Source organism: Orycteropus afer, unplaced genomic scaffold (genome assembly GCF_000298275.1).
Source record: "Orycteropus afer afer isolate SDZICR_OR568_19922 unplaced genomic scaffold, OryAfe1.0 scaffold00450, whole genome shotgun sequence".
Lineage (NCBI taxonomy): Eukaryota > Metazoa > Chordata > Mammalia > Tubulidentata > Orycteropodidae > Orycteropus > Orycteropus afer.
The window spans coordinates 2003083-2016702 of record NW_006922037.1 but is presented as its reverse complement, the minus strand read 5'-3'; the positions used below and the strand labels follow the sequence as shown (position 1 = coordinate 2016702).

The 13620-nt window shown below is 38.7% G+C and overlaps 1 protein-coding gene across 1 annotated transcript in view; it reads left to right on the top strand.

Moving 5' to 3' along the window:
• LOC103208537 (centlein-like) overlaps positions 1 to 1709 on the top strand; it is a gene marked incomplete at its 5' end in the record, with an annotated part of 460544 nt that extends 458835 nt beyond the window's left edge. Inside the window, one exon of the mRNA XM_007954241.2 lies at positions 1608 to 1709. Coding sequence (XP_007952432.2) covers positions 1608 to 1709 — 102 coding nt within the window. The remainder of the gene's footprint in view (positions 1 to 1607) is intronic.
• Between the last annotated feature and the right edge of the window lie 11911 nt (positions 1710 to 13620).

Genomic DNA, 13620 nt, shown 5'->3' with positions numbered 1-13620 from the left:
CTGTTCTGGAATTCCAATGACACATAGGTTATTCCTTTTGATGGTATCCTACATGAACCTTAGACTTTTCTTCATTTTGTTTTGATCTTTTTTTCTGATTGATCCCTTTCCAAAGAAGTATTCAGGTATTTGTCTTCAATCTCATTAATTCTGTCTTCCATTGCATCACTTCTTCTCCTTTCAATGTGTGTATCTTATATTTAGCTGTATCTTGGAAGTGAAGAAATAGAAAAGTGGTATTTTGGTATCTTATGTTTTCTTTAAGTGGTTAAGTTCCAAGGAAGACAAATGAGTGAAGCTTCTCTGATTGTGAGGAACAGACATCCCCTCAGACTGCCTTAAGGAGAAGGAGTTTTTTCCTAGAGATAAGAAGCAACTTAATTTAGAAACCCATATAAGATCTGAGGCACTTCTTTAAACCAGCTTTGGTGTCTGTTTCTCCTTCATGGCCTACATAGTCCATTTTTCTTTGCCTCTCTGCTCTGTGCTTTCATGGCCAATCATTTCTCTTTGCCCCAGTCCAGTTCAGGAAAGAACCATTTTGAAAGGTTTAACTAATTATAATCAGCATTGTCCTTTGTCCCAGGCCAACTTATAGCTAGGTTATGGTCTTTTGGTCAGGTCCTGATCAGTAATGCCATCAGTGGTCATCCTTGCACAAAAAAAGGTCCTGATGCTACTTCCTTGTGGGGAAGGGGACTGGGGCATGACAAGCATTCTCATTAAGTAGATTCAGGACTTCAAGAGTCACTTTTTACCAGTTAATCAAGAGGACAAATCCAAGAAATAACATAATTCTTAACTATGATGTACTTCTTATGTGAGACTAGATGGCCAGGAAATAGGATAGAAGGAAGTTGGGGTGGTATAGGAGGTGATTAGGGGTACATTTCAGATTTTCTTCACGTATAGTTCCTAACTGTATTGAAAGAGTAGGAGATCGACGGGCAATCCAGTGAAGCAGAGGGAACAATGAAACTTTACCACAAGTAAAGTTATATAAATTATGAAATTTTAAAGTGGACTCTACATTTTATAAACTCAGCAGTTTGCAACATGTTTATTACACTTTGATATGCCAAACAAACTTTTCTGTAACAAGTTAATCAATGGGTATACTTTTGCCATTTTTTCCTTGTGAAATTTTACCATACAACTCTTGAGATATTCAGCTCTAACACAGACAAGTGTATTGATAGTTCTCATTCTTTTATGAGTGATGAACATACAGTACTACTTCTGTGGGCCTGTGTGCCCTAGAGATGACTGTAACCTGCTATTGATCAGCTGATTGAAGATAAATGGCTTAGCTGCTTGTATTGCAGATTACATCATTAACATGGTCAGTAAACCATGAATTGTTCAATAAGACGTTTATCTTTTTTCATTTGACTTCTGCTCTTTTATCATTTTTATTATAAAGGACACAATCACCCACACTAACCAGAAAGATCAGATGAAAAGAGATCTAGTAGGGTACCATTGTGGGTGCAGAGTGCACACAGCTGAGTTCTGATGGTTTAATGATACTTAGTCTGTATATGCATTTGAACTGAAGAAAATACAAAGTTTTAGTAATCTTTTTTTCCCCTGTGTTCTTCTTACAGCTTCCTTTTGCCTCATATTTACTAGAAGCAGTACTAGAGAAAATAAATGGAAAAAAGAAACTAATGGAAGAGTATTTCACAATTATGAAGGATCTGAGATGACAGTACAATGAAGGGCTTTTTGCAAATGTGAAAACTTTATGTTGTGTGATTGGAAAAACATGCATTGTAATCCTGATACAATATCTGCTCCAACTATCAATAGTCAGGTTCGATACCAAAATAAGAAGTCTCTGAAACTAATTAATTGCTGAACAAGTGAAACTAATTAAGTGCACAGCCATTTAAAAAGAAATAGTGTAGCATTTGATTGTTGAATACAAATATTGCCACAAATCAATGCAATCTTAAAAATGATTTTCCTTTCAGAGCATTAGAAGAAGCTTGAACAAGCCTGGCACACACAGATTGGTCTGGTCTAAAAAGAAAAAAAATGTCAACTGAGCATTTAATGTTTTAAGTTTGACAAACAATCTAAATTTTTTACATGAAACTGCTATAATTTGCCTTAAAATCCTATGAGCAACACATTTATATGGAAACAAACAAAATGAAGCATAACTTGAGCATTTAATAAAACAAGTGTGGTCCAATTGTATCTGTTCTCATTGATATACTGAATTATATAGAAGATGGTGTATTTTCCTACAACTATTTGGCAAAAATAAAAACGTTTTTTCTCTTTTTTTTAATTCTCAGCACTTTGTGGAGTTGTGTGAGTTAGCAAGGGGTCACAAACCCAGTGTATAAAATTAAATTAGAATGAAAAGAACTCATACTGTGGTCAACTAATTAAAGTTAATATATTATCAAGCGTGTCATACTTATTTAGATCCTTGAATGTAGTAGTCATACTCTCACCTCTGCATTATGCCACATCTGTCTTTTTGTTCCACCAATTCACCAAGATTATTTCAGCCTCCAGTTTTTGCCCTTTCTAGAACTTTCCTGCACTTAACTTTTCTCAGGGCTGGCTATTTCTCATCATTCAGGTTCAGATTACACCTTCCCGGAGAGAAAAATTCCCTGGCCACCTTACTATTTCCTTTCTAAAACAAAATTACCTAGTTTATTTTTCAAAATTATCTAGTTTATTTTCTTGTTTATTGTCATTTTTCCCTCCCTACCCTTTAGAATGTAGGTCTCATAAGATTAAGGCAAATCAAACTCATTGCTGTCAAGTCGATTCAGACTCACAGTGACTGTTTTGATCTTCTGTGTCACTCTAACAGAAAATACTACAAGTGGATGGCTTGAACAAATGGGTTTATTCTCTTACAGTTTAGGAGGCTGGCAGTCTGAGTTCAAAGTGGCAGCACTGCAGGCTGGTGAAAGCCCCTTGACCTTGGGCTTCAGCTCTGCATCTTGCTCCCAGCCCACTGAAGTGGGAGACTTCTCTTAATTCAGAGCACTGCTGGCTGCTGAGGCTGACAAACCCAAGGTTGACCAAAAAAAAAAAAAAAAAAAAAAAAAGGCACAGTCCCCTAACTATCAAGCAACACAGGAGGCTGCTAGTTCAAGTCCAGAAACAGTCTCAGATTGGCAGACAACATGGCAGGCCACTGAGATAAAGACTTAGCCAAATGCAGGATCCAGATGGGCCAAAAAGCTTGAAGCCTTTCTCAGAGCTGCTTCTTAGATACTGGAAGCAAACCACATCTCTAGCTCACAGCAATAGATTCTACCATGGAGCCGATTCCTAGTCTCATCGTAGGGAATAACCACATCCAGTTACCCAGCTACTCAAAATCAGGCCAAGTTGACACATAACTACCACAGCAACCCATATGACCTGCCACCTTTTTGTATATGGTCCACAAGCTAAGAATAGTTTTTATGTTACTAAATGTTTGAAAAAATTCAAAAGAAGAATAACATCTTGTGACACGTGAAAACTATATGTAATTCAAATTTCAATATCCACAAATAAAGCTTTATTTTTGGAACACAGCCATGCTTATTTATGTAGTGTTCATGGTTCACTCTACAGCGGCAGAGTTGTGACAGACCATACAAGGTGCTTCTTATTACTTTTCTCTAGTGCTTGGCACACTGCAAATTATAGTGGATAGATAATTTTAGAGTATTTTGAGTGCCACAAATATTTCCATAGTACAATTAAAAAAAATAATGAAACCAGTACATACCCATCAAATCAAAAGAAAATGTCACACAATATGGATTGTTTTGTCATTAAATTAGTTGGCAAAGCATTGTGTTTACAATGACTCTATTCCTGTGCTAAAAGACTACGGTATATGTCAGTATTACTGGACTAAAAACTCATCACGATACCCCCAACTTGCAAGAAAATAACATGTAAAATTACAGAATTTAAACAGGAATAACTCATCACAGCAGAATTTCATTACAGAGATAAAAATGAAACTGCACAGTAATTACACTAATGCCAAAATCAAACATTAGTACGAAAAAAAAAAGACTGTGGTAGGTTGAATAATGGTCTTTTCCCCCTCCTAGATGTCTGTGCCTTAATCCCTGGAACCTGTGAATATGTTGTTATATGGCAAAAAGGACTCTGGAAGTGTGATTAAGCCAAGGAACTTGGGATGGAGAGCTGATTCTGAGCTATCATGAAGGGCCTGTTGTCATCATAAGGGATACAGAAGGGGTCAGACGGAAAGTGATAACAAAAGCAGCAAGATATACAAAGAGATTGAAGATGCTGTACAACGTGATGTCCTCCTCCAATGACTGATCCTTCCTGACAACATGTCAGAAGCAAGCCAGTCGGATAGTGTTCTGTTATGATCAATAAGGTCTCCATTGGCTAATTTTCAGAAGCAGTCACAGGCCTTCCTTCCCAGTCTGTCTTAGTCTGGAAGCTCCACTGAAACCTGTCCACCATGGGCGACCCAGCTGCTATTCGAAATACCAGTGGCACAGCTTCCAGCCTCACAGCAACACACAAGCCACCACAGTATGACCAACTGACAGACGAGCGGTGGCTTATACTAATTTATTTTCAGTCATTGTGCAGGAGTTTGCCTAGTAGCAAACCTAGTAGCAAAATGATTCTTGGATTTATAGAGGCCAAATTTGACAATTATTGTAAAGAAATGTATAGCCACAATGGGAAAGACTTTCTGGGTGTCCTCAAATAACTAAAACTCACCTGAAGAGATGAGTAACACAAGACATTTTGAGAGAGCCATTTAACTATCCTAGATGTCAGTGTTCAAATGTGCTCATGAGATAAGCAGACAAAAGAGCTGCTCTTTTAAATTCCTACATTCCTGCACGTGTAACTGCCTTTGGTAGTAGCATAAAATTTGCATAGGAGATTTACTATAACATAATAGAATAAAAATGAGTTATTTTCTTGCCTGTGTCATGAAAGGATTTGTGTATATGTGTGTGTGTGTGTGTGTGTGTGTATAAATATAAATGTCTGTTGGCTTAGCTTTCAATTTTTAAGTATACAAACACACATTTGATTTTTAAATGCCCCCCCCCTCCATTTATTAGGAAAAGACAAGCACTGCTAAGATGCCGCCTGCACAGCGCAGGCCTCAATCAAAACAATACTCTCTCTCTCAAACAGGGCAATACAGAAGGTCCACAAAACCACAATCTCAACATTAGCTTCTTTCAAACACTTTTGCCACATTCTGCTTTCTCCTTTCTCCCTGGATATCATCGTTGAGAATTGAAAAGAAGGTGGTACCCTATGCCTTTTATATTCAAGGCTTGTGAGGGGGAAATGTGACTCTGTTAGATTCTGGCATGAGGAACTCACATGTAATTAAAGGAGTATTAGACTTCCTTTGGCTTGTGTTCTGTCCAACTCTGAGTGTAGAAAAATGATTGTAGGCATCATTAGATTTTGGAGACAGCACATGCCTCACTTGGAAATACTTCTCTGGCCCTTGTATTGGGTGACTCTGAAGACCCAGAACAAGAGAGGACTGTACAACAGTGGTTTGGACTGTGGTATAAACAGGTCTCCCTCCTGAATCAGTAATCCAGTGTATCCTGGGTGCTAGAGCTGGTGGTTTTTAGCTCCATTGAGTCAGCTCCAACTCATGGTAGCTTTATGTATAACAGAACAAAACATTCCTGGTCTCATGCAATCCTCATGGTCATTGGTATACTGTGTCCACTGTTCTGGCTATTGTGTCATCCATCTCATTGAGAGTTTTCCTCTGTTTTGCTGACACTCTCCTCTACCAACTATGGTGTCCTTTTCTAGCAATTGGTCTTTCCTGATGATGTCTCCAAACTGAGTGAACCACAGTCACTGTCTTCACTTTTAAAGAGCATTCTGGTTGTATTTCTTTGAAGACTAATTTGTTCATTCTTCTGGCAGTCCACATTATATTCAATATTCTTTGCCAACAATTTTAACACCATCAATTCTTCTGTCTTCCTTTCTTACTGTCCAGCTTTCTCATCTCCATAGTAAATACAGATGCTGTGAGAATGCTCTCTGACAACAGTAAGGAGAGTGATGGTGCAGACGTCGAGGCTTCTGGAGCAAGGCTATGCTGTCTGCATCAGGAAACTACCCCCATTCAAAAGGCTACTGAGTGCCTGACAATGGGACCAGAACAGAGTGACCCACCTTGAGCTGGGTATTGTCAGACTCGCTAAGTGAAACATCATCAGGATGGTATCCTCTTTTGCAAAAGATTCATATATTTATGAATGTAAATTCATCCGTTTACCTGAGCTGTTTGATTGTTTTTTAATTATCACAAAGGAGCAAATTAGCTGCCAATAGAGTTTTACAAACTAGGGTCCTATGATGTATACTTCAGTGAACAGAAATTGTTTTATATGTAAATTGTATGCAAACAATTTGTTGAATGTATTTTGTCCATTGTCTCTTTATTTTTTTTCTTTCTCTGAAATCTTCTCTTTACCTTAAAATTATATATATATTTAAACTCCTTCTATATTCCTTCTGGTCCTGGTTATATAGCTTTTTCTAAATATGTTGATTTTAATCCATCTTATTTTATTTTTTATTTTTATTGTGGTTTAGGTGAAAGTTTACAGAGCAAATTCACTTTCCATACAGCAGCTCAAATACACTCTCATGACATTGACTACAATTGAATAACTCCCCTCCCACTTCATCTCCATAGTTATCTCTTCCCTGTGTCCTTCCCTCCATGCACTCCTGCCTCCTGAGCTGTCTCCCTGTGCACACACAGCCCTTCTGTTGTCCCATGATTGTTCTCTTCAAGGAGTGTATCTACCTAATGTAAATGTTCAGCTCATATGCCTGTCTTTTGTTTGTCTGGAAGCCACAGAAGTGAGTTCAGTTCCAGACCTGAAGGGCAGCTAGTGGCCATAGTCTCTGGGGTTTTACCAGGCTCTATCAGACTAGCAAACATGGTCCCTTTTTATTTATGATTTTGAGTGTTGTTCCACATTATTCTCCCTCTCTATCCACAACCTTCTACATAGGTTCCCCACCGAGTGGTTGATAGTGGTAGCTGGGCACCATACAGTTCTTCTGGTCTCACAGTCATATAAGCTGAGGATTGCATGGGGTACCAGTCACTTGGACTAATTGTTTCCATGCGTCTCTGCTTTTCTTCATTCTTCTTTGTTCTGGATGAGGAGAGGCCCATCATTGCATCTAGATGGCCACTTGCAAGCTTTTAAAATGCCAGTTGCTACTCACCAAAGTAGGATGTGGAACAATGTTTTGTGTAGTATGTTATGCCAACTGAGCTTGACGTCTCCTGCAACTATGGTCCCAAGCCCACAGGTTCAACTACCTGCTCCCTCTGGGTAGCTGGCTGCGGCCAACAAGTGACTACAACCGTGTCCCTTGTCAGCTCTACTATATACCTGGGAATTCTTACAGAACATACAAATACACTTGTGGAAATGTTGTCTGCCAACCATATACATGGTCTTGGGCATACTGTCCCCCTGCATAGACGTACCTAATAGTTCAGCATGTCCACCCATCTATCCACCCGTATATCCACATTTGCCATCACTGACAATGCAGTACGCTATGTGCAAAAGGGTTCATCTTTGCTGTCTGTACCTCCCATGCACCTCTCTCTGTTTTTCACTTCCTCAGTGCCACCTTGTTGATCACCCAAATTTGGTATGTTGCCCTTCTCTTCACCCAAATCAATACATGTCTCTAACAGTATTCCCTCCCCTCCCACCTCTGGTAACCAACAAAGAAACTTTCCTTCCATATAAAAACCTTTCCTTGACTTTTTACAATAATGGACTAACACAATATTTGTCCTTCTGTGACTGACTTATTTCACTCAGCATAATGTCCTCCAAGTTCATCCATGTTATGTGGTGTTTTGCAGATTCTACATTATCCTTTAGGGTTACATAGTATATTCCATTGTGTGTATGTACCATAGTTTGGTTATCCAATCTTCAGTTGATGGACACCTAGGCTGTTTCCATCTTTTGGCTATTGTAAATAGTGAAGTGATGAACATGGGTGTGCATATATCTGTTCTTGTCCTGGCTTTCACTTCTTTATGATATATACCTAGTAATGGAATGGCTGGGTCAAATGGTATTTCTAATTCCAACTTTTTAAGGAATCACAATACTGCTTTCCACAGTGGTTGTATCATTTGACAGCCCTATCACCAGAGTATGAGGGTCCCAATCTCTCTGCATCCTCACCAGCATTTGTTATTTTCTGTCTTGTTGAACTTTGCTACTATGCTGGAGCAAGATGGTGGCATCTCACTGTTGTTTTGATTTGCCTCTCTCTAGTGCCTACAGCATTTGACTGCTAACCAGAAGGCTGGCAGTTCAAACCCACTAGCCACTCCTCAGAAGGAAGACTGGGCAATCTACTGCCATAGAGATACTGCCTCAGAAACCCAAGGAGGGGTTGCTATGAGCTGGGACCAACTCAATGGCAGTGAGTTTTAGAGTGAGAATGACTAATGATCATGAGCATTTCTTCATATGCTTGTTGGCTGCCTGAATATTGTCTTTGGTGAGTTGTCTATTCATTTCTTCTGTCCATTTTTGAATTGTAATCCATCTTAAATTTATTTTATGAGTAGTGTGACTTGGAGATCTATTATTTTTCCAAATTAGTAGTTAACTTTCCCATGCCTTAGCTTTTCCTTTTTCCAGTGATAGGAAATATTGCTCTCTTAATATACTAATTTCTCAAATATACATAGATCTACTTATGGAATCTCTATATGTGCCATTAACTTCCTGTACTGCTAGTGCACTGTTTAACTATTGTTATCACTTTATATTAGTTCTTTATACCTGGGGTAAGGTATGTCCTCTTGGTGTTCTTTTGTTTGTGCACGTGTTTTGTTTGTGAGGCCTATTCTTAATGAAAGCAGGAGAGAAACATAATAGTCTGCTTCCGTAAAGATTTACAGCCATGGAAACCCCAGTTCTTGGTTCCAATAAACTTGGAAACAGTTCAGCTCTGCCGCATAAGGTCAGTATGATTTGGAATCAGCCTGCCACAGTGGGTTTGGTTTTTGGTATTCTTATGTAAAGGAACCCTGGTGGTACAATGCTTTAGTGGTAGGTTGCCAACCCAAATGTTGGCAGTTTGAACCCACCAGCCACTCAGAGGGAGAAAGAAGGGACAGTCTGTTTCCATAAAGATTACAGCCTTGGAAACTCTGTGGGCCAGCTCTGTTCTGTCCTTTAAGGTCTTTATGAGACAGAATGGACTCAACAACATCAGAGGTGTTTTGTTGTTGTTTTATTTTTTGGTATTCATATGAAGTTTCTCTTCCAGATAAATTTTAAATTGAATTTTTTGAGCTAAATGTAGATTCACATTTAGTTGTAAGAAATAATACCAAGCTCTCTGTACACTTTAACTAGTGTCTCCCAAAATGCAATATTTTGTAAAACTATGTCATACTATCAAAATCAGGATGTTGACATTGATACAATTCACAATCTTACTCATATTTCCCCAGTTTTACTTGTGCTTGTGTGTCTGTGTGTGTATGTTTAGTTAGATTATCTAAATTGTACTTAATTGTATTCAATTTCATGGAGAAAGAGAAATTGTCAAGGATTTCATTTTACTTGGATCCACAATCACTGTCCATGGAAGCAGCAGTCAAGAAATCAAATGATGAATTATGCTGGGAAAATTTGCTGCAAAAGACCTCTTTAAAGTGTTTAAGAGCAAAGATTTTGCTTTTAGGACTAAGGTGAGCCTGACCTAAGCCATGATACTTTCAATATGCATATAAGAGCTTAACAATGAATAAGAAAAACCACAGAATTGATGCATTTGAATTATGTTGTTGGTGAAGAAAATTGAATGTACCAAGCGCTGCTAGAAGAAGAACAAATCTGTCTTGGAGGAAGTACAGCCAGAATATTCCTTAGAAGCAAGAATATCCTGATTTTGTCTCTCATACTTTTGTCATGTTGTCAGAAGGGACCAGTCCCTGGAGTAAGAGGTCATGGAGTGTCAGCAAAAAAAAGGGGAAAACCCTCAAGAAGATGGATTGTCACAGGGGTTGTGACAATGGGCTCAAGCATGACAATGATTATGAGGGTGGCAGAGGACCAGGCATTGTTTCATTCTGTTGTTCATAGGGTCCCTATGAGTCAAAACCAACTTGTCGGCACCAAACAACAACTATACAATTTCATCATACTTGTAGGTTTGTGTATCTACCACCACACTTCAGACCCTGAATATTTCCATTATCACAATGATCCCTCACATTGCCATTTTATAGTCACACTCATCTATCTTCCAAACCTCTGTCCCTAACCCTGGCAAGTATCAATCTGCCCTCTGTTTCAAAAATTTGTCCTTTCAAGAACATTACATAAGTAATGTTCATAGTATAATGTTCATAGTATGTAAACTCTGAACTTGGCTGTTTTCACTCAGCAGAATTCCCTGTAGATTCATTCAAGTTGTGACATGTATCAGTGGTTCTTTTTTTGAATGCTGAGGAGTATTCCAGGATATGTATGTGGTTTGTTAAACTATCCATCTGTTGAAGAACATCTGAGCTTATTCTAGTTTTCGACTAATACAAATAAAGCTGTTTGTGAACATTTGTGTACAAGTTTTTATCTAAACATAAATTTCCATTCCTCTGGAATAAAATGACCAGGAGTGAAATTGTTGGATTATGTGGTAGTTTAAGAAACTGCCAAACTCTTTTTCAAGTGACTGTACTATTTCACATTCCCACCAGTGACATATGAATGATCATTTTGCTAATTCCACTCTGGCCACAATGGCCTCTTCAAACACAACCAACTGACCTGGCTCAGGACCTTGCATTATAGTTCTCTGTCTGGAACTCTTGCCAAGTAGTCACATGGTTTTCTCCCTTCATCAAGCCTTCACTCAGTTTACCTGCTTCAAGAGGCTTCTCCGGACTATCCTCTCATAAATGGCACACACTACTCTGTCACTATCATCTTACCATGCCTTCTCTTTCTTTGTAGATTTAATATATTGTATAGATTTCTGCATAGACTGTAAGCCTCATGACAAACAAAAGCTTGGTGGTTTTTGTTTCATTTTCTGGCTGTAACTGAAGTGCTTAGAATGGTGCCTGGCACATACCTGTTACCGTGAAGTTGATTCTGACTTATAGCAACCGTACTGGTCAGGGAAGAACTGCCCTATAGGGTTTCCAAGGTTGTAACCTTTTACTGTAGCAGATTGTCACATCTTTCTCCCATGAAGCAGCTGGGAGGTTCAAAGTATCAAGCTTTCTCTTAGCAACCAAGCACTTAACCATTGTACCATCAGGGCTCCTTGCCTGGAACATTAAAAAACAAAACAAAAACAACAACAAAAAAAAACCTACTGCCATCAATCGTGACACACAGTGATCCCCTTTGAGTTTCCAAGACAGTAAATCTTTATGGAAGTAGATTGCTCCATCTTCCTTGCATGGAGCAGCTGGTGGGTTGGAACCAAAACTACAATGACTAAAAGAATCTTTGTATCTCAAGGCGCAGAGCCTGAAATGCAGTGATCACCACAACAATATCACATTCATAATTATGGAATCAAAGAGTAAAAACAACTAAGCATTTGAAGGTGTTTAGTTAACTTGTCCCCACCATTCATCTGTCAGTTTGTCATACTGTAGTGGCTTGTGTGTTGCTGTGAGGCTGGAAGCCATGCCATTGGTATTTCAAATACCAGCAGGGTCACCCATGGTGGACAGATTTCAGCAGAGCTTCTAGACTAAGACAGACTCAGAAGAAGGAAGGGGTCATCTACTTCTCAAAGAATTGGTCAGTGAAAACCTTATGAAGAGCAGTGAAACACTGTCTGCTATATTATTGGAAAACTCTATGAAGAGCCCTGAAACATTGTCTGATATAGTGCCAGAAGATGAGCCCCTCAGGTCAGAAGGCACTCAAAATATGACTGGGGAAGACCTGTCTTCTCAGAGTAGAGCCAACCTTAATGACGTGGATGAGTAAAGCCTCCGGGACCTGCATTTGCTGATGTGGCATGACTCAACATGGGAATAAACAGCTGTAAACATCCATTAATAATCAGAAGATGGAATGTATGAAATATGTATCTAGGAAAATTGGAAGTTGTCAAAAATGAAATGGAATGCATAAGGATAGATATCCTAGGCATTAGTGAGCTGAAATGGACTGTTTTTGACCATTGTGAATCAGGGAAGTATATGATCTACTATGCCAGGAATGACAAATTGAAGAAGAATGGTATGTCATTCATCATCACAAAGAATATTTCAAGATCTATCCTGAAGTACAATGCTGTCAGGGATAGGATAACATCTATACGCCTCCAAGGAAGACCGGCTAATACTACTATTATTAAAATTTATGTACCAACCACCAAAGCCAAAGATGAAGAAACTAAAGATTTTTGCCAACTTCAGCAGTCTGAAATTGACCAAACATGCAATCAAGGTGTGTGGATTATTACCGGTGATTGGAATGCAAAAGTTGGAAACAAAGAAGAATCACCAGTAGTTGGAAAATTTGGCTTTGGTGATAGAAATAATGTTGGAGATTGCATGATAGCATTTAGTAAGACCAATGACTTATTCATTGCCAACACCTTTTATCAACAACATAAATAGCAGTTATAAGTGTGGACTTTGCCAGATGGAATACACAGGAATCAGATCAACTACATCTGTGGAAAAAGGCAATGGAGAAGCTCAATATCTTTAGCCAAACATGGTCAGGAGCTGGCTGTGGAACTAACCATCAGCTGCTCATTTGCAAGTTCAACTTGAAGTTGAACAATTAAAACAAGTCCACGAGAGCCAAAATACAACCTTTATTATATCCCTCCTGAATTTAGAGACCATCTGAAAAATAGATTTGATTCATGGAACACCAATGACCGAAAACCAGATGAATTGTGGCATCAAAAACGTCATCCATCAAGAAAGCAAAAGGTCATTAAAAAGACAGCAAAGGAAGAAAAGAACCAAAATGGATGTCAGAAGAAACGCTGAAACTTGCCCTTAAACAGAGAGTAACTACAGCAAATGCAAGAAATAACAAGATAAAAGAGCTGGACAAAAGATTTCAAAGAGTAACTCAAGAAGACAAAGTCAATTATAATGAAATGTGCAAAGACCTGGAGTTAGAAAACCAAAATGGAAGGATATGCTTGGCATTTCTCAAGATGAAAGAACTGAAGAAAAAAATCAGGTCTCGAGTTGCAATACTGCAAAATTCTATGGGCAAAATATTGAATGATGCAGGAAACACCAAAAGAAGATAGAAGGAATACACAGAGTGAATACACCAAGAAGAATTGGTCAATGTTCATCCATTTCAGTAGGTGGCATATGATCAAGAACCAATGGTATTGAAGGATGAAGTTGAAGCTGCACTGAAGGAATTGGCAAAGAACACGTCTCCAGGAATTGATGGAATACCCACTGAGATGTTCAACAAATGGATACCCCTCTGGAGGCACTCACCTGGTTATCCCAAGAGATTTGGAAGACAGCTACCTGGCCAACTGACTGGAAGAGATCCATATTTGTACCCATTCCAAAGAAAG